The 25,751-nt window shown below is 40.7% G+C and overlaps 1 protein-coding gene across 1 annotated transcript in view; it reads left to right on the top strand.

Moving 5' to 3' along the window:
* The window catches only part of LOC133558118 (neuronal acetylcholine receptor subunit alpha-7-like), a 108,036-nt gene that overhangs the window by 55,363 nt on the left and 26,922 nt on the right, over positions 1 to 25,751 (top strand). The window contains exons 5-6 of the mRNA XM_061909255.1: positions 8,872 to 8,951; positions 13,490 to 13,657. Of these exons, the coding sequence (XP_061765239.1) occupies positions 8,872 to 8,951; positions 13,490 to 13,657 (248 nt within the window). The remainder of the gene's footprint in view (positions 1 to 8,871; positions 8,952 to 13,489; positions 13,658 to 25,751) is intronic.

The raw sequence follows: 25,751 nt of genomic DNA, 5'->3' as shown, positions 1-25,751 counted from the left end.
TCTTGGTTTAACTCTTATCTTACTGATAGGATGCAGTGTGTCTCCCATAACAATGTGACCTCGGACTACGTTAAGGTAACGTGTGGAGTTCCCCAGGGTTCGGTCCTTAGCCCTGCACTCTTCAGCATCTACATGCTGCCGCTAGGTGACATCATACGCAAATACGGTGTTAGCTTTCACTGTTATGCTGATGACACCCAACTCTACATGCCCCTAAAGCTGACCAACATGCCGGATTGTAGTCAGCTGGAGGCGTGTCTTAATGAAATTAAACAATGGATGTCCGCTAACTTTTTGCAACTCAACGCCAAAAAAACGGAAATGCTGATTATCGGTCCTGCTAGACACCGAACTCTATTTAATAATACAACTCTAACATTTGACAACCAAACAATTAAACAAGGCGACACGGTAAAGAATCTGGGTATTATCTTCGACCCAACTCTCTCCTTTGAGGCACACATTAAAAGCGTTACTAAAACGGCCTTCTTTCATCTCCGCAATATTGCTAAAATTCGCTCCATTCTGTCCACTAAAGACGCTGAGATCATTATCCATGCGTTTGTTACGTCTCGCCTCGATTACTGTAACGTATTATTTTCGGGTCTCCCCATGTCTAGCATTAAAAAATTACAGTTGGTACAAAATGCGGCTGCTAGACTTTTGACAAGAACAAGAACGTTTGATCACATTACGCCTGTACTGGCTCACCTGCACTGGCTTCCTGTGCACTTAAGATGTGACTTTAAGGTTTTACTACTTACGATTAAAATACTACACGGCCTAGCTCCATCCTATCTTGCCGATTGTATTGTACCATATGTCCCGGCAAGAAATCTGCGTTCAAAGGACTCCGGCTTATTAGTGATCCCCAAAGCCCAAAAAAAGTCTGCGGGCTGTAGAGCTTTTTCATTTCGGGCTCCAGTACTCTGGAATGCCCTCCCGGTAACAGTTCGAGATGCTACCTCAGTAGAAGCATTTAAGTTTCACCTTAAAACTCATTTGTATACTCTAGCCTTTAAATAGACTCCCTTTTTAGACCAGTTCATCTGCCGTTTCTTTTCTTTTTCTTCTATGTCCCACTCTCCTTTGTGGAGGGAGTCCGGTCCGATCCGGTGGCCATGTACTGCTCGCCTGTGTATCGGCTGGGGACATCTCTGCGCTGCTGATCAGCCTCCGCTTGGGATGGTTTCCTGCTGGCTCCGCTGTGAACGGGACTCTCGCTGCTGTGTTGGATCCGCTCTGGACTGGACTCTCGCGACTGTGTTGGATCCATAATGGATTGATCTTTCACAGTAGCATGTTCTCATAGTCATCATTGTCACCGACGTCCTACTGGGTCATTATTGTCACCGACGTCCCACTGGGTGTGAGTTTTCCTTGCCCTTATGTGGGCCTACTGAGGATGTCGTAGTGGTTTGTGCAGCCCTTTGAGACACTAGTGATTTAGGGCTATATAAGTAAACATTGATTGATTGATTGAAAGAACTGGAACTAGAGCAGGGGTGTAAAATGTACGGTCCAAGGGCCGGATCAGGCCCACGAACAGGTTTTATCTGGCCCGAGGGGTGAGTTTGCTAAGTATAAAAATTAACCTGAAATTTTTGAAAGAAAGAAACAGCTGTCCTAAATGTGTCCACTGAATGTCGCAATAGCAATTCTTTGTATCATTGTAGATGATGCTACATACGTAAAACATAGTACCACATGATGTTCGTACATCAGTCGAGGAAAATGATCGAACTACATAAATGACATACAGTAATTTGATTTTAACATGATCGTTTTATCTTGATGGATTGAAAATTAACACCAATGAGTTGATTGATGAACAATATCACATAATTTATTCAGAAAATATAAATAATTAAAGATATAATACTATTAACCGCAACATGTAAGTGTAAAAAAAAAACCCAACAACATTATGATTTGTATAATTTCAGAATGTGCTTGTTCTATTTTTAAACAAAGACAATCTGAAGTTGTCTTCATTTTTAAGTTATGTCTTGTGATTTTACCTATATATATATATATATATATATATATATATATATATATATATATATATATATATATATATATATATATATATATATATATATAGTGAGGGAAGAGTGGATCGCGAGATCGACAGGCGGATCGGTGCGGCGTCTTCAGTAATGCGGAAGCTGTATCGATCCGTTGTGGTGAAGAAGCAGCTGAGCCGGAAGGCAAAGCTCTCTATTTACCGGTCGATCTACGTTCCCATCCTCACCTATGGTCAGGAGCTTTGGGTTATGACCGAAAGGACGAGATCACGGGTACAAGCGGCCTAAATTTGTTTCCTCCGCCAGGTGGCGGGGCTCTCCCTTAGAGATAGGGTGAGAAGCTCTGCCATCCGGGAGGAGCTCAAAGTAAAGCCACTGCTCCTACACATCGAGAGGAGCCAGATGAGGTGGTTCGGGCATCTGGTCAGGATGCCACCCGAACGCCTCCCTAGGGACGTTTTTCGGGCACGTCCGACCGGTAGGAGGCCACGGGGAAAACCCAGGAAACGTTGGGAGGACTATGTCTCCCGGCTGGCCTGGGAACGCCTCGGGATTCCCCGGGAAGAGCTGGACGAAGTGGCTGGGGAGAGGAGCGTCTGGGCTTCCCTGCTTAGGCTGCTGCCCCCGCGACCCGACCTCGGATAAGCGGAAGAAGATGGATGGATGGATATATATATATATATATATATATATATATATATATATATATATATATATATATATATATATATATATATATATATATATATATATATATATATATATATATATATATATATCCATCCAATTTTGGCCGGGGGCATGGCTGTATGTATATATATATATATATATACATACAGCCAAGCCCCCGGCCAAAATTTTTTAACCCAATGCGGCCCCTGACTCAGCCTCAATATGATTTGGTGTAGTTCTACACCAATTTATTTGATGTAGTCACTTTTAGAATGGCAATATGGTAGTTCTCATAGTCATCATTGTCACCGACATCCCACTGGGTGTGAGTTTTTCTTGAAAAACACATTCAAATATAATCAAACTTTTCCTTTGTATTCCATGCAGTTTCATTACTAAGTGTGTCCACACTCCTTACCCTGAAAACTCCCAGATTTTGGTCTTCAGTCATGATCAGTTTCTGATTGCTATGTGTCTTGTGGGGAGGGTGCTGTCGCTGTCGAGAATGAGACGGCAAGGTGTTGTGGACCAATGTGCAAGGAACTAAAAAGTAACAGAGGATGCAGTTCCAAAATATTCATTCCAAAGCTACTGGGGGAGCTCAGAATTCAAATGTTTTTTAGCTAATGCCCTGCCCATTCCTGTATTGTTTCTGTATTTTAACATTCATAATAAAACTAATATTTGACACTGCTAGAGTGGCAACCCCACCAGTAGAGGGTTCCTCATATTGTGCAGGAAATATCCCTTATTTTCAAAAGCTAACTTTTCCACATGTGCTTATTAGCTGTCTGGCCAATGCAAGAAAACTGAAGTGATATTCACATTTTCAAAGCAGAAATGGCTTTTTTGTGCTCCACTTAAAACAGATGAACAGATTATTTTGACTGACTGAAAAGAACCCGGGAATAGAGCTTAATAATTGTTATTATTATTACTGTTGTTACTTGTCTGTCAAGCACCAAGACAGGGTGTTTAATTTTGATGCATTGGTCGTTTTGAGCACACTTAAGCTGTCAGGCGCATGAATTAAAAAATGGCTGTTGTGAAGGGGGGAGGACAACATTCTGTGAAAGAATGGACACTTCCTTGTCGGATTTTACTTTTGTAGACTGGAACTTGATTGATGTCTTATTTGTTTGAATGGTTTAATCAATGAGATCATTAAACAGCATAAATGAGGAATCAATGATCTTTAAAGTACCAGTAGAGTGGAAAAACTAGTTGACTTTATGTGCGTAAATGTGTTTAATTTTACCCATCAAACCATATCCGATTTTATCTATAATCCGCAAAGTATGTAAAAATACCGTCAAAACATCACAAAATGCCACAAATTCAGTCAGCTATTTTGAATATTTCGCTTCAACTGTGTACTGTAATTTCCCTAGATTGACTTCACTGGAGTAACACTTTCTGCACCATGACCATATTATCAGATCAGTTGTACTGGAAATACGCAAACAACGGAGGAAGATGTGCTGTCTATCATTCACAATGCTTATGTAAGACATGTTGTCCATCCATCCATTTTCTACCGCTTATTCCCTTTGTCATATGTTTGTTTTTGTATGCATTCTAATTCGTAATTAAAAAAATACATACATAAGCAGTCAACGGGGGCTCTCTATTCCGCCCACAAAACCCTCTAAATAACCATACAACAATACTCTATATCAGTGGTTCTTAACCTGGGGTCGATCGAACCCTAGGGGTTCGGTGAGTCGGCTTCAGGGGTTCGGCGGAGCCTCCGCCGCAGAGGTCAAAACACACCCAACTCATCGTGTAAATAGAAACTTCTCCCTATCGGCGTATTATGGATACCCCCAAACAATGTTCCCTTTAATTTTCCATCTGATTTGCAGGTGTGTAATGTGTTGTAGTTAATTGTCTTGAATTTAAAAAACATTTTTCAATTTTTTACTAAAGAAGGGTTCGGTGAATGCGCATATGAAACTGGCAGGGTTCCGTACCTCCAACAAGGTTAAGAACCAATGCTCTATATACATATCGTTATCTGAGAATTAACCAAATAACAGTGATGTTGTTAGCTAGCCATCTCTGCATTCTGGGTTCCAGATAAAACTACCTGATTGTGACATAGTCACTCCTTTTCGTTGAACATTTTCCAAAGTAAAATAAGGCTTCCCAGCATGCCTTGTGTTTGTGTTGATGGCCCAGTGAGACACTGGTTCAGGTTGATGACCTTCTGTTCTTTTGTGCTGTTTGCCTAGCTGTGACTAGCATATAAAAGAATGCTTTCTTCAAACAAGTGTAAGTTGGTCTCTGATCATATTTTACCCACTTCATGTGAGCAGAGTGTTGTGTTCTGGCAAGACTTGCGGAATTCAGGCATCTGCACATGTGTACAAATCCAAGAATTGCTGATATTTAATTGTGCATTTCAGAGCGTGCATATAGTGTATCCCTTTAGAAATAATCTTTCACATAAGTACTATCTTCACACTAAATACCACTATCATTTTTGTAATGTATTTTCTTATTTACTTTATACGTTTCTTTCACACTCCAATATGATTTATGACATTATAGTTTTTTGATGGGGATACCTAGATTTTTGACATTCATATGAAATCATAACTTAATAAATCACATATTTGATGGTTCAGTACATGAGTTCTCAACTCAAATTCAATAGGTCCAGATACAGAAAATGTTCTCATGCAAAACTCTGAGAACTTTGAAAACCAGTAGGTTAGTATTGACAACCATTTATTTCCAGATCAGTTTAGGTGTTTATATTGGGTTTTGCGAGTGCTTATTTTTTTTGACATCAGTTCAGACATGAGTTCGTATAAAACCTGTGTGCTTTGTGTCATAAACGCTATGGTTATGATTTAATGGTTGCAGATATGTGTAACAAGTTACTTTAAGGAACATCAAATGATTACATTTGTGCAATTGAAAATATGTCAAAAGGGGAAGGAAGAAGCAACGCCTATTGTCTAAATGCTGGCAAGCATTCACACATATAGTATTTTATCCTAACCCTTCTCCATGTCTTTAACAAATAATTCATTCCCAACATAACTTTTACATGAGTAAGATAAGTTCACTTCCTATGTGAATGAAAGGAATGTGTTGGGGAAAAAATAAGTAAATCTCAAATATAGTTTAAAAAACCCAAAAACAATGGCAATCTGAAAGGCCGCTAGTTAGTGACCCCTGGTTTGGTGATTTGTAGTGTGAAATATTGCGTTATTTAGTCTAGATACGATTATTTCAAAAAGGATGTGTGATGATCACTTGCTCGGATCATGTTTTGTTTAAATGTAGGATTCCCTTGTTTCTGTTTTAGCACCCCTTTTTGTGTTCCTTTGTTGCCAAGGGTGCTGATTATTGTTATCTTCTAAAGATCCCAAAATCTCGTTTTAAAACCTGTGGATACCTGGCATTCCAGGCTATAGCTCCCAGACTCTGGAACAATTTGCACCAGTCTCTCTGTTATCTTGACTGTGTTGAAACGTATAAGAAACATTTGAAAACTTCTCTTTTTAGTAAAGCTTTTAGTTAATGCACCTTTTACCTATCGTTTTTAATCCACTTTATATCATTTTTATGGTGTTGCCCCTGTTGTTTTAAATTGAATTGATGTTTTACTTCATTTATGTTTTGTACAATGCTTTGTGATTTTTTGTGATGAAGTGCTTTGTAAATAAAATTTACTTATTTACCTACTTACCTGCCTCTGGTTAGTGGTCAGGACACTCACCTGCTCCCGGTCACTAATCAGAGAGCTATTTATTCCTGCCTCGTGCCACACTCCGTCTGGCTGTTTTGTTTGCTTCACGCAAACAAAACAAGATTCTTGCTCCTTATTCCTGTGCTAGTTTTTTTTATAGCTTCCATTGCCAGTGGCACATTCCTACATTTTGTATTCTTGCCTAGTTATAACAAACCCTTTTTCTTACCTGCTCGCTGCTTCCGAACGTCCATCTGCATAACCATGCGACCCCACCGTAACAGGATGATCCATAAGCACACTCTGAAATGCACAATCACATGTCTGTGTCAGGACTGTGACTTGGAATGATTTTGCTTCTTCGATGCAGATAGGATTTGAGACAAGTCAGGCGTGGATGTGAGTACATGATTAAATTTAAATACAAAAAAGGCAAAACAAAGGGCGCTCACAAGAAGGTATAATACTAGACTACAAAATACAAACAGGAAACAAAAACACTTGCTCGATGGCATGAATTAACTATAAACAAAAACAGCACGATGGCATGGCTATAAACAACTGAAACAAAACACTTACTGTGACCAAAAACAAGTGGCATGAAAAGCAAGGAGTGTGGCAGGTGATCGAGGGCATGGAGCATGAGCAGCATAGGTCGGTCGGCACGTACAGCAGAATGCAAAGTTCCCAGGCCGATGAACAGAAAACAAATAATTTAAATAGTGACTATGATGATGAGAAACAGGTGCGGGACTGAGGGCAAGGGTGTGACAAGGTGGAAACTAATGAGTAGCCATGGTGACAAAGAAAACAAGGAAGTGCAAACGCAAGAGCTGAATGTCCAAAAAACTAAACATAACATGACCAAAACAAAAAAAAACATGAACCATAGGCGTCACAGTCTGCATTCTTTGGATTCATTGGCAGATGCATGACTTGTATTTGGGCAAAAGTCTTGCCTGAACACTGGTATCCTGCCTGTTGGAGAGGCCCTAGTTGATGCACACATCTTGATGACTGCTAAGCACAAATACATATGAAACTTTTTCCCCCCTCATCCATAAGGGGCCCCCTAGAGAATTCTACCTTAGGCAATTGCCGATGTGGCACAAAGCTACAAGCTATTTCGCCCATAATTTTGCACGTGTCTCAGCGAACGCACAAGCACCCTGAGCACAATCGAACTACATCAGACGTCCACACTGAGATCACACCAGCAGCACACCTGTCCCAAGTTAAATGTCTTATTATAATCAAATGACAGCTGTCATTTCTATTAAATGATGTTTTAATGTAGGTGATTTGGCCCACTTACAATAAAAATAATATAAAACAATGCTATACCAGGGTTGGACTCCTGCTTTGGAAATAATTTGTACTCCAGGCATGCACCGTCAAGGGATCATTGGCTACAAGTGTGTGTGTGTGTGTGTGTGTGTGTGTGTGTGTGCGCGCGCGTGTGTGCTCTTTAGCACCAGTATTGTTAAATGTTAACTATCAATGTGACTGAAAATCTGAAAAGTCAACAATCTTTAGTCTGATTTGCACAAGTGTAACCTTGAAACAATTTACACGCATTTGAAGTATATCCGGGAAATACAATTTACATGTTTGCTTGACTTTGCTAATCCCTCAGAACAGCAAATACGGTTTATTGAAGTTGAAACATAAAATCAAACACATTTGTCCGTCTGGGTTGACACTAATCCCTTAATCTCGTCCTGGCTGCCACATTTATTCTCACCTGATTATCTGATGGAACTGCCGGTGAATGTTCTCATTCATCAGATCATAGTATTCTCAAGGCATGTAGTCGATCACAACTGCACTGTTCCCAACAGGCACAAGACAATAAAACAATGTTAGGTACTTGTCGAATTAGGTCCTGATGTTGAGCAACTCAATTTTAACGTTGGAACCACTGGCTTTTTGACAGTTATCCAATGTTGGGTTCTGACAATGATTTGACCATTGAATTTAGGGCATTTTCCAACCAATATTTTACAACTCAAATTCAACGTTGAAACAACATGCTTTTTGACGTTTACTCAATGTCAGGCTGTGAGGTTGATTTCACCAATGAAATTAGGTAATTTCGCAACAAACTCCATGGATCTTACATTATACATCAACATTGTCTTAATTTACAAATACAACTTTTTTTGCAGCGTTGTTTCAAAGTCAATTTTAAAGAACACGTATGTATAATCAACGTTGTATCAAAGTTTTGTGCTGGGTTCACATCCTCTTAGATGAGGTTTGGTCTCTCATACAAGGAGGCTTCATCAGTTCATGCTCGCAGGTTAGATAGACCAGATCTAGTTTGACTAGAGCTGATATTACCAGATAAAATCTGCTAAGTCCTCTAAGACAAACTGTACAGTCCAGGTGTGATCGATTCAATGCTCTGAGATGTGTGTAACTGCTAACTGTGCACTTACTGGTTTATTATGAAACTCCCTGCAGTGCTGATGAGAGGTTTGATGCAACCTTCCATACAAATGTGCTGGTCAACGCCACAGGAGCCTGCCAGTATATCCCACCAGGTAAGACTCTGACATAAAACAAGACATGGATTGATTTCAGGGGAAATACTGACTGTTCAAACACATGTGCTTGTTCCGAAATGTTTTGACTTGTAGCAGTTGCCAATGTGGCGGTTTGAGTTGCTCTTCCAAACATGTCTTTATTGCAAGACAGGAAGTGCTAGATGGAATCTCATTAATGCGCGTCTAAACATTCCTTATAACCAACTGGAAGTGAGACTCAACTTGGTCCCTGTGTCAGCAAGACTCAATCAGAATCTAAATCAGAATCACCTTTAACACATAAATAATTTGACATGGTAGGCTATGCTCTCTTGTTCAATGTAATGAATAAATATAAACAATTAACGATAATTATAAGCAAGTACTTACAAAACTAATATATGCAAGGCTAATGAATAATTGTGTAGTGCTGAATAGAGCAACAGCAAAAAGATGTTGAAGTGAAGCTGAGTTCGTACATTCGCAGTGACAAATTAGTTCCAGGGTTATTTCACAGCATACATCAGATTGATAGCCTGAGGGAAGAAGCTGTTCTTATGACCGGTTGTTTTGGCACACAGTGTTGTGTAATGCCTGCCGGAGGGAAGAAGTTTGCACGGTTTGTGACCGAGGGTGTGAGAGGTCTGTAGTGATGCTACCTGCTCGTTTCCTGACCCTGGAAAGTACTGGATGGGGTGAAGGTCAACACAGATGATCTTTTCTGCAGTCCTAATTGTCCGTGGAAGTCGGTGTCTGTCCAGCTTGGTTGCAGATCCAAAGCAGACAGTGATAGAGGTGCACATGACAAACAGAAGGAGGGAGGTGTAAAACATGATCAGCAGTTGCTGGGGAAGGATGAACTTCTTGAGCTGACGCTGGAAGTACATCCTCTGCTGTATCTTTTTTCTGATTGTGTCTATGTGGGAGATTGTGGATCCCTTGAACCTGAAAGAGTCCACAGTAGACACTGTGCTGTTCAGAATGGTGAGTGGGGGGGAGGAGGGGAGCTTCGTCAACAGTCCACTGTCATCTCCACAGTCTTGAGTGGGTCCAGCTCCAGATAGTTCTGACAGCACGTTGTTCCATCGCCCATCTGTAGGCAGGCACGTCGCCGTCCTGTATGAGACTGATGACGGTAATGTCATCTGCAAACTTCAACGGAACAATTATAAACATACGTTTATTAATACAATCCACACCTACAAAAGAGTAGAAATATATTTAAAGTTAAATCAAGTTAAGTTAAAGTACCAATGATTGTCACACACACACTAGGTGTGGTGAAATTTGTCCTCTGCATTTGACCCATCCCCTTGATCACCCCCTAGGAAGTGAGGGGAGCAGTGGGCAGCAGCGGTGCCGCGCCCGGGAATCATTTATGGTGATTTAACCCCCAATTCCAACCCTTGATGCTGAGTGCCAAGCAGGGAGGTAATGGGTCCCATTTTTTTGTAGACTTTGGTATGACTTGGCCGGGGTTTGAACTCCCAATCTACCGATCACAGGGCGGACACACAAACCACTAGGCCACTGAGTAGTAAATCTCTGGTTCAGGGATGAGATCCGGCTCAAAATGAAGGATTTAAAGTACCTAGTTCACGAGAGGGTGAAGGGTCTTGATATTGACCGACGGGACAATGCAGACTCTGCGTCGGTCCGTCAAGGTGAAGAAGGTGCTCTATTTACCAGTCAAATATAGAGGATGCTCTTCCACAATGAGAGGGGCCAGGTGATGTGGCTCAGGCATCTGGTCAGGAGTCAATGAAGAACACCCAGGAAACGTTGATGAAACTAAGACTATGTTCATACTGCAGGGTATGATACGTAATTCCAATGTTTTGTTAAATTTTATATGTTCATGTAGTCGTTCACTTCACAAAATTAAATGTGATTCTAATGTGAAAGTACTAGATCCCTGAAGTGACCCGCCTGCGCACATGATGCAGTGTGTTTACAGAAGTTAGCATTCTCTGGGAATTCAATCGACCACAACTAAACCGTTCAGTTTGTCTTAGAAGACGTTTTGCTTCTCAACTGAGTATGCTTCATCAATTAATGCTCATATACTTAAATTAGTCAGATCTAGCCAGACTAGTTCTCACTAATTGAGTCGGACTAGACAGACAAATGAGAACATCCATAAACAGGAAGTAAACGTAGATCCAATTCTAGTAGGTTTCAGTCCTGGTGTATTTGTGGCAATTTCAAGGATATTGTGCAACCATGGCCAACGTTTTCTCATGAAATATTTAGTGTAGGAGATTAAGAACAAAGAGGGTTGGAATTCTGGCTCACGCGCTTGCTTCTGAAGTATTTAATTTGATGTGACGGATGATTGACGTGTTGTTCACCATTTCTTTTCGCGACTGTCTATTTTGGAAAAAAAAAAGTTTGTCGCTTTTTGATGACATATAGGTTGGATGAACATGACACGATCGTTTAGACGGCAGTTGCACGAGCTGCCTACTCAGTTTTTATCCGCATATGCAAGGCCTGGGTCATCCCATCCATCCATTTTCTACCGCTTATTCCCTTTTGGGGTCGCGGGGGGCGCTGGCGCCTATCTCAGCTACAATCGGGCGGAAGGCGGTGTACACCCTGGACAAGTCGCCACCTCATCGCAGGGCCAACACAGACAGACAACATTCACACTCACATTCACACACTAGGGCCTATTTAGTGTTGCCAATCAACCTATCCCCAGGTGCATGTCTTTGGAAGTGGGAGGAAGCCGGAGTACCCGGAGGGAACCCACGCATTCACGGGGAGAACATGCAAACTCCACACAGAAAGATCCCGAGCCTGGATTTGAACCCAGGACTGCAGGACCTTCGTATTGTGAGGCAGACGTCATATATCTGAAATTACAATTGGAATTATATAGTTCACATTGACATGAAAAAAATCAAACATGTCAATATCGGAAAAATCTGCATATAGTTTGTCTCCCAACTGGCCTGGATACACCTTGGGATTGCCTAAAAGGAGCTGGAAGAAGAAGTCGTAGAGGATATTCTGGCCTTTGCTCCTTGGACTGCTCACATTGGATAAGTAAAAAATTAATTTATGGACACATTAAAGGCCTACTGAAACCCACTACTACCCACCACGCAGTCTATATATCAATGATGGAATCTTAACATTGCAACACATGCCAATACGGCCAGTTTAGTTTACTATATTACGATTTTAAATTTCCCGCGGAGTTTCCTGTTGAAAACGTCGCGGAATGATGACGCGTATGATGACGCGTGTTTGTGACGTTATTGGTTGGAGGGGACATTTTAGCCCAGCACCACACACAGCTAAAAGTCGTCTCTTTTCGTCGCGCAATTACACAGTATTTTGGACATCTGTGTTGCTGAATCTTTTGCAGTTTGTTCAATTAATAATGGAGACGTCAAATAAGAATGCTGTTGGTGGAAAGCGGTGGATTACAGCTGCCTTTAGCACCGAAACACAGCCGGTGTTTCTTTGTTTGTTGTGAAGCTTTAACACAGAGCTGTCAAGCGAACATGTTTCTCTACGCCAACCAGCAATTTTTTGGATGAGAAAATTGTGATATTAAGTCGGCTCTTACAGGAGACTTGAGTGGATTATGCGACCTCATCCTGCAGCTCAAAAAGCAGCTGTGATCTTGGCTCCTCGGCTTCTCTCAGAGACACTGGCGTTCACCGCAGACTTTCAGGTATGACTATAATGTCACTAAAATACTATTAACACAATAAGCAGATAAGGGATTTTCTAGAATTATCCTAGTAAATGTGTAATTACATCTGAAACTCATCCACTGCCGCCGCCTGGAGCCGTCGCCTTTTTATTTATTTTATTTTTTTTATTAGTGCTTCACTTTAACTTTCCTCATCCACGAATCGCTCAAATTAATGGGGAAATCGTTGCTTTCTTGGTCCGAATTGCTCTTATTGCTGGTCACACCGGTGACGTCACGCGCACATCGTCTGCTACTTCCGGTACAGGCAAGGCTTTTTTATTAGCGACCAAAAGTTGCGAACTTTATCCTCGATTTTCTCTACTAAATCCTTTTAGGAAAAATATGGCAATATCGCGAAATGATCGAATATGACACATAGAATGGACCTCCTACCCCCGTTTAAATAAGAAAATCTCATTTCAGTAGGCCTTTAACTTAATTCTCTAAAAGACTTAACATTGTTAGTGACATAAAAGTTAACGTACAAATGACATCATGATTCCACATGGTAGTTTTGACTTTGTTTGCCGTTTTGGTTCTACTTACTGTTAGATTCCTTGTTTTGCTGCACATTATTTTAGGTTATATTTCATGCGACCACACCTGTTTTTCCGTAGTTAATCTAGTCTATTTAGTTTCACCTGTTGGTCCTTGTGCTGGATCTTTGTACCTCAACAAGTGTCTGTCTTCTGTGCACTTCCATACTCTACTACATTTGTTTTGTACTACCTGTGTTTTTCCTGATTAACCAGACTTCTTGCCTGCTCATTGCCTCCTTTGCTCTGCACCCTGAGGTCCAGACCAGGGAATGAAACAGATAATGTGCAATAACTAACATCCCCAGGCATCTTGAAGAGTACATGCTACATCGATGTGCGCTGGTTCCCATTTGACGTGCAGAAGTGTGACCTGAAGTTTGGATCCTGGACACACAACGGCTGGCTGCTGGACCTCCAAATGATGGATGTGGACATTTCCACCTACATACCCAATGGCGAGTGGGACCTTGTTGGTAAGCAAAGAGATTATCCGTGCCCGTGCAACTGTGCCTACCATTGGCTGCAAGCTGTATATTAGGATCTGAGCAGTGGAGCAAACACTGCAAATGTGATGCAAAGCACCGCAGGGGCCCTATAAAAATACGACAAAGACAAATCGAAACAAACGCAGGTTGAATAAGACGATAACACAATTACTCAACATGTTAGTCAACATATAAAAACGAGACTAAAATGTTGACAGAATCGAAATCCATCCATCCATCCATCCATCCATCTTCTTCTGCTTATCCGAGGTCGGGTCGCGGGGGCAACAGCCTAAGCAGGGAAACCCAGACTTCCCTCTCCCCAGCCACTTCGTCTAGCTCTTCCCGGGTGATCCCGAGGCGTTCCGAGGCCAGCCGGGAGACATAGTCTTCCCAACGTTTCCTGGGTCTTCCCCGTGGCGTCCTACCGGTTGGACGTGCCCTAAACGCCTAACACCTCCCTAGGGAGGCGTTAGGGTGGCATCCTGACCAGATGCCCAAACCACCTCATCTGGCTCCTCTCGATGTGGAGGAGCAGCGGCTTTACTTTGAGTTCCTCCCGGATGGCAGAGCTTCTCACCCTATCTCTAAGGGAGAGCCCCGCCACATGGCGGAGGAAACTCATTTCGGCCGCTTGTACCCGTGATCTTATCCTTTCGGTCATGACCCAAAGCTCATGACCATAGGTGAGGATGGGAACGTAGATCGACCGGTAAATTGAGAGATTTGCCTTCCGGCTCAGCTCCTTCTTCACCACAACGGATCGGTACAACGTCCGCATTACTGAAGACGCCGCACCGATCCGCCTGTCGATCTCACGATCCACTCTTCCCCCACTCGTGAACAAGACTCCTAGGTACTTGAACTCGAAATCCAATCATGTTTAATTTTGTCTTGAAGATGGGTGGGACACGTTTGGGATATGTCCAATCACAGCTCTTTAATAGCGAACAATGAACGAGAGGTGGGGGTTAGTTATGAAGGATAGCCAATCAGATGTTTTTCCTTGCGAGAACAGGAAGTCACAAACAAAAACAAACTGTGGCTATAGCACGTTCCACATCGTAATATGCGTACAACTGGAATAAAGTGAATAGGACACATTTAATTTTTACTGCTATGATGCCGTCCGCAGGTGAGTCATCAATCGTGACATCTTCATAGCTGTAAGGTACATCAATCATTCGCTGCTATTGGTCTTGTACCAAAAACTGATTCCATGCCAAAATCTGTGCATCGCTTGATAAAACTGGGGCTTGATCTGATTACTACATGTAAGACACACACTTTATGTTTTGTGGTTATTGTAAGGATATGTGTTTATAATTATTTAAGATTTTATCGTGTCCGAAAAATGAAAGAGTTGGCCATTTCTATGAAAATACTGAAATTGTATATGACTGTGATTGATCCCATATTGATGTGCTAAAACCCATTTCTTTTGTTAGAAGCTACATACTATATAAACTAGGGATGTGGGAAAAATCGATTCGAATCGAATCAAATAAGTTGTGCGATTCAGAATTGGTTCTAGTTTTTAAAAAATCGATTTTTATTTATTTTTTAAATGTATTTATTTATTTATTTTTTTTTTCATCAATCCAACAAACCACTACACAGCAATACCATAACAATGCAATCCAATTCCAAAACCAAACCTGACCCAGCAACACTCAGAACTGCAATAAACAGAGCAATTGAGAGGAGACACGAACACGACACAGAACAAACCAAAAGTAGTAAAACAATAATGAATATCATCAACAACAGTATCAATATTAGTTATAATTTCAGCATAGCAGTGATTACAAATCCCTCATTGACATTATAATGAGACATTTATAAAAATTTAAAAAAAGAACAATGGCTTACACTTGCATCGCATCTCATAAGCTTGACAACACACTGTGTCCAATATTTTCACAAAGATAAAATAAGTCCTATTTTTGGTTCGTTTAATAGTTCAAACAAATTTACATTATTGCAATCAGTTGATAAAACATTGTCCTTTATAATTATAAAAGCTTTTAAAAAAAAATCTACTACTCTGCTAGCATGTCAGCAGACTGGGGTAAATCCTGCTGAAATCCTATGTATTGAATGAATACAGAATCGTTTTGGATCGGAAAAATATAGTTTTTTTAATCGAGAATCAAATAGAATCGAAAAATTTGATATATTATCGAATCGTGACCCCAAGAATCGATATCAATCGAATCGTGGGACACCCAAAGATCCACAGCCCTAATATAAACATTTCTTTGTTTATGCACGTTTGGATGTCTTCATTAAATCAATTTATTCCTGGTTGCCAGAAAGTAATTTAACGTAATTTTGATATTGACACGCCATCTGTGCATGTACCGTATTTATTAGAGTTTTGCATATATGATAACAAAGTACAAACTGTACTGTTTACTTGTTGAAGTACGCTTTGAAAATCTACACCAAACAACGTCTTATGCGTGCCAAAGTGATTCAAAATAATATTTTTGATATTGACACATCTCATCCGTACATCTTCTAAGAGCAGTCTAGTAAATTATGCACAAATGAGATGTATCAATATCAAAATATATCTTTAGATCCCTTTTTGGCAACCAAAAATACATTGATCTATTGAATACAGTGGGGCAAATAAGTATTTAGTCAGCCACCGATTGTGTGAGTTTTCCTACTTAAAATGATGACAGAGGTCTGTAATTTTAATCATAGGTACACTTCAACTGTGGGAGACAGAATGTGAAAAAAATCCAGGAATTCACATTGTAGGAATTTTAAAGAATTTATTTGTAAATTATGGTGGAACATAAGGAATTGGTCAACCATTCAAAGCTCTCACTGATGGAAGAAAGTTTTGGCTCAAAATCTCACGATACATTATACCAAAAAGTTATATTTTGGTTTCATCTGACCACATGACATTCTCCTAATCCTCTGCTGTATTATCTATGTATCCATTTTGGTATGAACTCAACTCGCCGTGTTTGGAGGAAGAAGAATACTGAGTTGCATCCCAAGAACACCCTACCTACTGTGAAGCATGGGGGTGGAAACATCATGCTTTGGGGCTGTTTTTCTGCTAAGGGGACAGGATGATTGATCCGTGTTAAGGAAAGAATGAATGGGGCCATGTATCGTGAGATTTTAAGCCAAAATCTCCTTCAATCAGTGAGAGCTTTGAATGGTTGACCAAATACTTATTTTCCACCATAATTTACAAATAAATTATTTAAAATTCCTACAATGTGAATTCCTGGGTTTTTTTTGACATTCTGTCTCTCACAGTTGAAGTGTACCTATGATGAAAATTACAGACCTTTGTCATCATTTTAAGTGGGAGAACTTGCACAATTGGTGGCTGACTAAATACTTTTTTGCCCCACTGTACATCTCAACACTTTATTAATATTTATTATGTGCATGAACAAATAAAAGTTAATGATACCAATACATTTAATTTCTAATGCACTGTTCATCATAAAAGATCTGAAAGTGCTACAAAGTTAAAAACAGGGTGGAGGAGACAAAACATACGCAATAAAAACAAAAAGACAAGGTTAACTTCATATTAGTGATGAGCCTTTCTGAATAAAAAATGTTCAGGACTATTTTAAAAGAGGTTAGGCTCTGAATAGCCCTCAGATGGATTTGGAGACTGTTCCATAGGCGTGGTGCCGCCGAGCAGAAAGCTCGATCACTCTCATGGTGGTGTCCCTGGTGCTGGGGACTTGGAGGAGCAGGTTGTTTGGGGGTCTGAAGGTGCGAGTGGTGGACTGTAGGGTGATGAGTTCTTGAAGGTAAGTATGTGTGTAGCAACATTTTGTAGTTGATCCGGGATGAGTTCGGGAGCCAGTCCAATGATTGAAGGACGGGGGTGATATTCTCGTGTTTACGTGGTTGTGAACTAAAGTAGTTAGATAGATAGATAGATAGTACTTTATTGATTCCTTCAGGAGAGTTCCTTCAGGAAAATTAAAATTCCAGCAGCAGTGTACAGAGTTGAGATCAATTTAAAGAAAAAAAGTAAAAAGTAAATAATGGGGGTTTAAAAGGAAACAAAATAGAGAAATATTACAAAAAGAATAAAAACAATGGGAATAACAATATAACAGTAAAATAAAAATATAACAAGACAAAGTAGGCAGTAGTGACCATGTTATGAAAACGTATTGCACTGTTAATGTTTTGCATCCCCTGTCATCCTAATACCCCCCGTCCCCCGTCCCAGAGAGGAGTTGTACAGTCTAATGGCGTGTGGGACAAAGGAGTTCTTGAGTCTATTAGTCCTGCACTTGGGATGAAGCAGTCTAGCACTGAACAGGCTCCTCTGGCTACTGATAACGCTATGCAGAGGGTGACTGGCATCATCCAGGATGCTCACTAGTTTGTCAACAGTCCTCTTCTCTGCCACCATCACCAGTGAGTCCAGTTTCATTCCCATTGTAGAACCGGCCCGCCTGACCAGTTTCTCAAAGTAATCTTTCCTTCATCTTAATTCCTTTTAAATAACGATTTCCCTGCAAGCCAAGACATACCCACAACTCGGACGTCGGTGCTGTGTCGTCCTGCTAGGAGCAGGAATGAAGATGGAAAATAAACATATTAAAAAGCGCCGGATCCAGACGTCTGACCAAATGACTTCACACTCACTATGATCATGTTTTACCATTTAGCTCACAATTAAGACATCTTCTTGAGAACCGTTCAACAGCAAGAGTGTGAACTGGTTGCTGCAGGGATCGTGTTGTTTGCAGCAAAGTAACGTTCATATCTGACACAATTATCAGCGAAATGGGGAAAAACACATACTTATAGGAATATGTGTATTCATGCAGACTGCATGACTCGGTGTAAGAAGCAATTCCATTCATTGTCCAACGTAGAAGTGAAGCCATCGGGTGTTTGAGTGTCTTGTGTTTATTAGATTCAGACTTAGACTTTCTTTTATTGTCATTCAAATTTGAACTTTACAGTACCGATAAGAAGTAAATTGTGTTGCATTAGCTCATTGTAGTGAGAGAGAGCAATAAGGTGCAGATATAAATAAATAGATTACTGTACAGATAAATAGAATAAAAAAACACAGGACAGTGAAACAGTCCCTTGTGCCAAATGTGGTGAGTACTCACTGGAGATGTCCTTGTTGGTGAGAGTGGTAGTCACACAACGTGGGGATGTGGGGGGTGAGAAGTTCTTGTGAGTTGTTTAGACTTGGTCAGCGTTAAATTCCAGGACAAATGGACAAGCGACACATCTTCAGCAGTGTGCTCTTGCATCATTGGGTGTTTCCGCCTTCAAACAATATACACCCTCCGCAAAGGAGGCCCGCCAAAGGATGATCAGTCTTCAGCTTGTGTCCCTTGCTAAATTGTTCCTGAAATTCGCCCTGTTATCAGAATCAGAATAGTTTTTATTGCCTTTGTTTGAGAACGGCTTCACAAACTAGGAATTTTACCTGGGGCAATCGTGCAATATAAAAGACATATAACACAGAATAGAATAACATGAGCTGTAATTGAGCTATCAGATCTTGGTATTGTTCACGTGTCTGATGGCCGAGGGGAAAAAAATGTTCAGGTGGCGGGATGTGTGGGTCTGGATGGACCGTAGTCTCCTGCCTGAGGGAAGAGGAGAGAATATTTTGTGTCCAGGGTGAGAAGAGTCAGCTGTGATCCGACCCACACGCCTCCTGGTCCTGGAGGAGAACAGGTCCTACAGGGGTGGGAGTTTGCAGCCAATCACCTTCTCAGCAGCATGTACCATGCGCTGCAGTCGATGCTTGTCCCGGACTGTGGCGCCGGGGAACCACACGGTGATGGAGGAGGTGAGGATGGACTTGATGACTGCTGTTTTCTGAGCCCAACCAGGGTTCTTCCGCTTGAGCCAAATCCACTGGCTGCTTCTTTCAGCTACCTCTGAGACCGCTCTGACGGTCCGCCGCAGAGCCTGACCGTGGCTGCCGAGTTTCCTCAGCAGTCTGACTGTAGACGATGCCACAAATCCTCTGCATCCTACTTTAGCTGGATAGACTTTGGTGTTCCAGCCACGCTGCCTCGGTTCTTCTACTAGCCCTGAGTAGCGCAGCTTCTTACATTCGTAGGCCTTCTCCACAGAGATCTCCCATGGGACTGTGAGCTCTATGATGTAAGCAGTCTTCACCGAATGTGACCAGAGCACCAAGTCTGGCCTAAGGTTGGCAGAGGCAATCTCGGGTAGGAAAACTAGTTTTTTGCCGATGTCTGCTAGCATCTTCCAGTCGTTGAAGATGCTTCTGGTTTGGTGGGAAGCTGTTTGGGTGTTTTCCCGCCCTCTCGGACAAACGTTGTTGTCTTCATGGGATTAGATACTCTTGGTGACAAGGAGTTGATGGCATTACGCAGGCTCTCCAGGGCTGATGCCAAGCTTTTGAGGACCTGGTAGTGCCCCCAGGTGTGTCTCCCCTGCGTGAGGCTCGTCTTGCATTCTGTCATGATGTGTCAGATTGGATCCTCACCGTACCACTGATGGAGATTCTTTGGCGATGATAGCATATCATACGTTGCTCTGATGATAAAGCTGATTTTACTTGCTTCCATCTGCCATAGCTCCTTCCAGCTTATCTTTCTCCATTGCATCGTTTGCCCCTTTTTGGCGAGAGAGACAGCCGTCTCACTCCTCAAGACTTCCTCCTGGCGACGCACCTCCTCCACCACCAGCATCCTCCGCTCTGATCTTGTAGCATTTTTCCAGGATGGTTCTCTTGCAGTCAGGCCGAAGCCTCCTCTTCCCTGTTAGATCTTTCCCACAATGTCATTGTGCCTCAGGGCTGCTGTAGCTTGCTGCACCGCATCGGATGGAGTGCACCTCCGCCCAGTTACTAGGGGCGGTGCAGCTGTGCTGATGGTCTTGTCTGTGGAGTCCTTTAGTGTCATCTGGAGTCTAACTTCAGAACACTTGTATTCCTCAGTTAGACCAGTGAGAGGTAACTCTAGGATCCCTTTGCCGTAGAGGGCGATGTTACTTAGACATTGTGGAATGCCAAACCACACTTTTTGCATATGAAGTGATGATATATAGCACTTTTGCATATGCATCCATCTTTATGGATGTACATGTATGTTATATTGTTTTTATATTCCAGCGAGTTAATCCGTTTTTTGGGGAAATTGAGGGGATTATTATGATGCGTTCAACAGTCTATTGGCCTGAGGGAAGAAGCTATTACAGAACCTGGAGGTTCTGCTACGGAATCTGCGGAACCTCTTTCTAGAGTCCAGCAGTAAAAAAAGTACTTGGTGGGGGTTGTAGGAGTCTCTGCAGATTTTCTGAGCCATGGTCAGGAAGCGTCTTTTTGCGATTTCCAACACATGCAACACACCATGTGTTTGGTGCTATAACTTATTTAACAATATGCAAATGTATTGGCATTAACTGTCAGTAATCATCTGTCAAGTTTCCTTCTGCAGTAAGAAAGATGTAGGAGTGTCGTTCATTGAGAAGCAGAGACGTAGCTTTACAGCTGAGAGGCCTCGGATTGGTAGAATATTGACACTGTAAATATTCATTAAATTAGGCGAGATATTTAGCGCACATTTATATTTAGATTTAGGATCTAGAACTAAGATTTATCATTAACATTTAGATGTTGATTATACATTTAGATTTAGATTCAACAGTTTGCACTTACATTTAAATTTAAAATGTATATTTGAATTTTTACATTCAGTGTGTAGGCTTAATATTGGGAAAAGGTTTGTGCTGTTAGAGTGATAAAGCGTTAATATTTTGTTACACGTTGTTGTTCCTACTTCATTTACACAAGAAGCAAACATACAATTTTGATTAGATTACATGTGCGTGTAAACATCCTGCCCTCAACCACAACTAACTAAGAAAGTTAGTGCGCAGAAACCAACCATTAAAAACATGTCCTACCATGCAGCCTTAAACGAGGAACATTTATCTTTAAAAATATTGAAAAGCTGCAAAACCTATATTTCAATTTGTTGTGTCCTTACTCAACAAGCCGGATGGTCGAACATTAACTTTGCTTGACAGACTCACTTGGAAGTGACTTCTCCGGTCTGTCCCTCAAAGACGTCAGATTTAGTGTTGCTAGATGCTATGAGAGCAACACGCAGCAGCTTTATAAAAACCAGTAACCTTTAAGTAAGGGGATAACACGCGGACTTGGCAACACGAGACCGAGAATAAGGGAAGCAGACACGCATTAGTCTGCTCCCCAAAATAAATGTTGTACAATTTTAATACATTACTACATAAAATTACTGTAGTTCTATCTAGTATATCCTGTTGTACTGATTTTCAAACAGTATTTACTATCTCAAATATTGTTTTTCTTAATAAATAGCATTTTACATGTTAAGATGGTGTTGTTTTAGAACATGGGTGTCAAACTCGCCGTGTAATTTCACTTGGCCCTTGAGGCAATATCAAATTAACATTAGAGCTGTAACACCGCATTCACCGCTAACACTCTTACTTGCCAACCCTCTCGATTTTCCCGGGAGACTCCCGAAGTTCAGTGCCCCTCCCGAATTTCATCCCGGACAACATTATTTGGGGTGGGCTTTAAAGGCACTGCCTTTGGCCTTCTCTACAACCTGTCTCCACGTCCGCTTTTCCTCTATACAAACAGCGTGCCGGCCCAGTCACATAATATATGCGGCTTATACACACACACAAGTGAATGCAAGGCATACTTGGTCAACAGCCTTACAGGTCACACTGAGGGTGGCCGTATAAATAACATTAACACCGTTACAAATATGCGCCACACTGTGAACCCACACCAAACAAGAATGACACATTTCGGGAGAACATAAACACAACAGAACCAATACCCAGAACGCCTTGCAGCACTAACTCTTCCAGGACGCTACAATATACACCCCCCGCTATCATCAAACCCCATCCACCTCAACCCCACCGCCGAAAAGAGGCATTAAATTTTTATTTAAATTTTATTTGATATGCCATTGATATTTTTTAATTATTATTATTTCAAACTCGATTTTACATGTCACTATAAAGTTATATAAGCCTTGCTTGTTCAATATTCAATGCAAAACTTGTTTGGGTCCCTATTAAAAGGTTATTTGTTCAACCTCGGCCCGCGGCTTTGTTCAGTTTTAAATTTTGGCCCACTCTGTATTTGAGTTTGACACCCCTATTTTAGAAGGACCAGTCATGGATTTAATTGGTTTCAATTCATTTAATTGGGCAGGTTCTGCTTGAGTGTTCTGAGTTACGAGCTTGGTCATGAAACGAATCATGCTTGTAAGTTTGGGTACCACTGTTCTACAAGTACACACAACTACAACTACAAAAAACTATGAGTACACTGCTGCAAGTATTACAACTACACAAAACTAATAAAGTACATTAATTCAAGTACTACGACTAAAAGAAACTAGTAAAGTATTACAAGTAATAGTAACCATAACTACAAGAAACTAAAAATGCTACAAGAAATTACAAGTACAATACAACATACTATGACTACAATAAACCACTAATACAACACTACAAGCACCACTACTACCTGAAACCACAAGTAAAGTACTACAACTACAAGAAACTGTGAGTACAATACAAGTACTACTACTACAAGAAACAAGTAAAATAATACAAGTACTACGACAACAAGAAACGAGTGCACTACCAAAATTTCTCCAACTACAAGAAACTACAAGTACTGTGACTGCAAGACACTATAGTTACAATATTATGTGCACTCCGACAACAAGAAACTGCTAATACTACAAGTATTACTACCACTCAAAACTAAATGTAAAATACTACAAGTAGTATGATTACAAGTGAAATACTACAAGTAGTATGATTACAAGTAAAATACAAGTACTATGCCTAAAAGAAACTAAGGAGCAATAGTACAAATACTACAGCTACAAGAAAATATGAGTAGACTACTACAATTACGGTAAGTACAAGAAACTAATAGTACATTAGGTACAATTACTACAACGACAAGAAACGGGTAAAATACATCGCTACAAGTACTACTACTACAAGTACAATACTATACACACTGCGACTGCAAGAAGGTAAAAGTACAATACTGCAAGTACTATGACTACAAGAAGTAAAAGTACAATACTAAAAGTACAACTATAAGAAACTAGTAAAGTGCATTACTATAAGTATTCCAACTATCAGAAACTGCAAGTACGCGACTTAAGTGCTTCAACAGCAAGTAACTAGAAAAATTACATTCCATGTACAACAACTACAATAAACTACAAGTACACTACTAAAAATACTACAACTACAAGAAACTAGTAAAGTGAATAGCCACAAGTACTACAACCACAAGAAACTATCTGTACAATATTACAACTACAATAAACTATTAGTAAAGTACATTACAAGTACTATTGGAAACTAGAAGCACACTCGTGCAAGTAATTCAACTTCAAGAAACTACTGAAGTGTATTACTACAAGTACTAAAACTACAAAAAACCAAGTACTTTGACGACAAGAAACTTCAAGTACACTACTACAAGTACTTCGACTACAAAAAACTACAAGTGCAATATTACAAGTACTTCGACTACTAGAGATGCGCGGTTTGCGGTCTCATCCGCAGAGTCCGCGGGTCAATATATTCAGGAAGTGTCACGGATACAAAGGATTATGGGTATTTGTTGTGTTGCGTTTATGTTGTGTTATTGTGTGGATGTTCTCCCGAAATGTGTTTGTCAATCTTGTTGGGTGTGGCTTCACAGCGTGGCGCATATTAGTAAGTGTTAAAGTTGTTTATATCACAACCATCAGTGTACTCTGTATCACCCAGTATGCCTTTCAATCTTGTACGTGTAATTGCGGAAGCTGCACGCAACATGTTGCCGGACCAACAATCAGTTCGTACATGTTGTTGAAGGTGTCTAAGACAATGGTTTCACAGCACGCCCATATTCTTGTAATCAGGATGAACGCTATTGGATAGTCGCGGGAACGTTAGCGGCTCCAATTGTCTTCATTACTCTGTGAAACAGGTTTAAATAGCTCTGTGAGTGGTAAAGGCGGACAACCTCTGATGTATTTGAGCGGGCGGGTACGGTCCTGATAAAATGTTGGTTCGGGTGGACGGCGGGTGGATGACGACTTTGGTGATGCGGATGCGGATGATTTAATTGCCTATTCGCGCATCTCTATTGACTACATAAAACTACCAGTACACTATTATAGATATGACAGAAGCATGTTTCTAACCTTCATGTTACACAATTTCCTGGAGAATAGCAATATAAATGATGATATGAATGCAATGCAAAGAAGTATTCATACTAATATGTACCCATGAGGTTTTCATGAAGTGTGCTATCTGGTCGGAGGAATGAATGTGTGCTGACAGCTGGACCAGAAATGCTCCAATTCATTCAGTCATCACAGAGAGCACACATTAATTACTCTGCTGCCTCTTAACATAAGCATGCAAGTCTCTTAAACACACCCACACACACGCACGCACACACACGCACAGACACACACACACTGAGTAATCCATCATGTTAATTCAGTGCATCCAAAAAGTATTCACAGTGCTTCATTTTTTCTACATTTTGTTATGTTTGAGCCTCATTCCAAAATGGAATACACTATTGTTCTCCTTCATGTTCTACACACATTATACCTCAATGACAATGTGATTTTTAATGTATTCATTTTTTTTAACATTTTTTTTTTTTTTTTTAAATGTTCACAGCATTTTCTCGATCTTTTAAAGGCCTACTGAAACCCACTACTACCGACCACGCAGTCTGATAGTTTATATATCAATGATGAAATATTAACATTGCAACACATGCCAATACAGCCTTTTTAGTTTACTAAATTGCAATTTTTAATTTCTCACGAGTTTCTTGTTGATAACGTCGCGGAATGATGACGTGTACGCGTGACGTCACGGACTGTCAGGAAATATTAGCGCTTCACCAAACACGGCTAAAAGTCGTCTTCTTTAACCGCATAATTACACAGTATTTTGGACATCTGTGTTGCTGAATCTTTTGCAATTTGTTCATTTTATAATGGAGACTATAACGAACAATGCT

The sequence above is a fragment of the Nerophis ophidion genome, linkage group LG01, assembly GCF_033978795.1.
Source record: "Nerophis ophidion isolate RoL-2023_Sa linkage group LG01, RoL_Noph_v1.0, whole genome shotgun sequence".
In the NCBI taxonomy this organism is placed as follows: Eukaryota; Metazoa; Chordata; class Actinopteri; order Syngnathiformes; family Syngnathidae; genus Nerophis; species Nerophis ophidion.
Note: the sequence above shows the minus strand (reverse complement) of the source record. Positions and strands in the feature narration are given on the sequence as shown.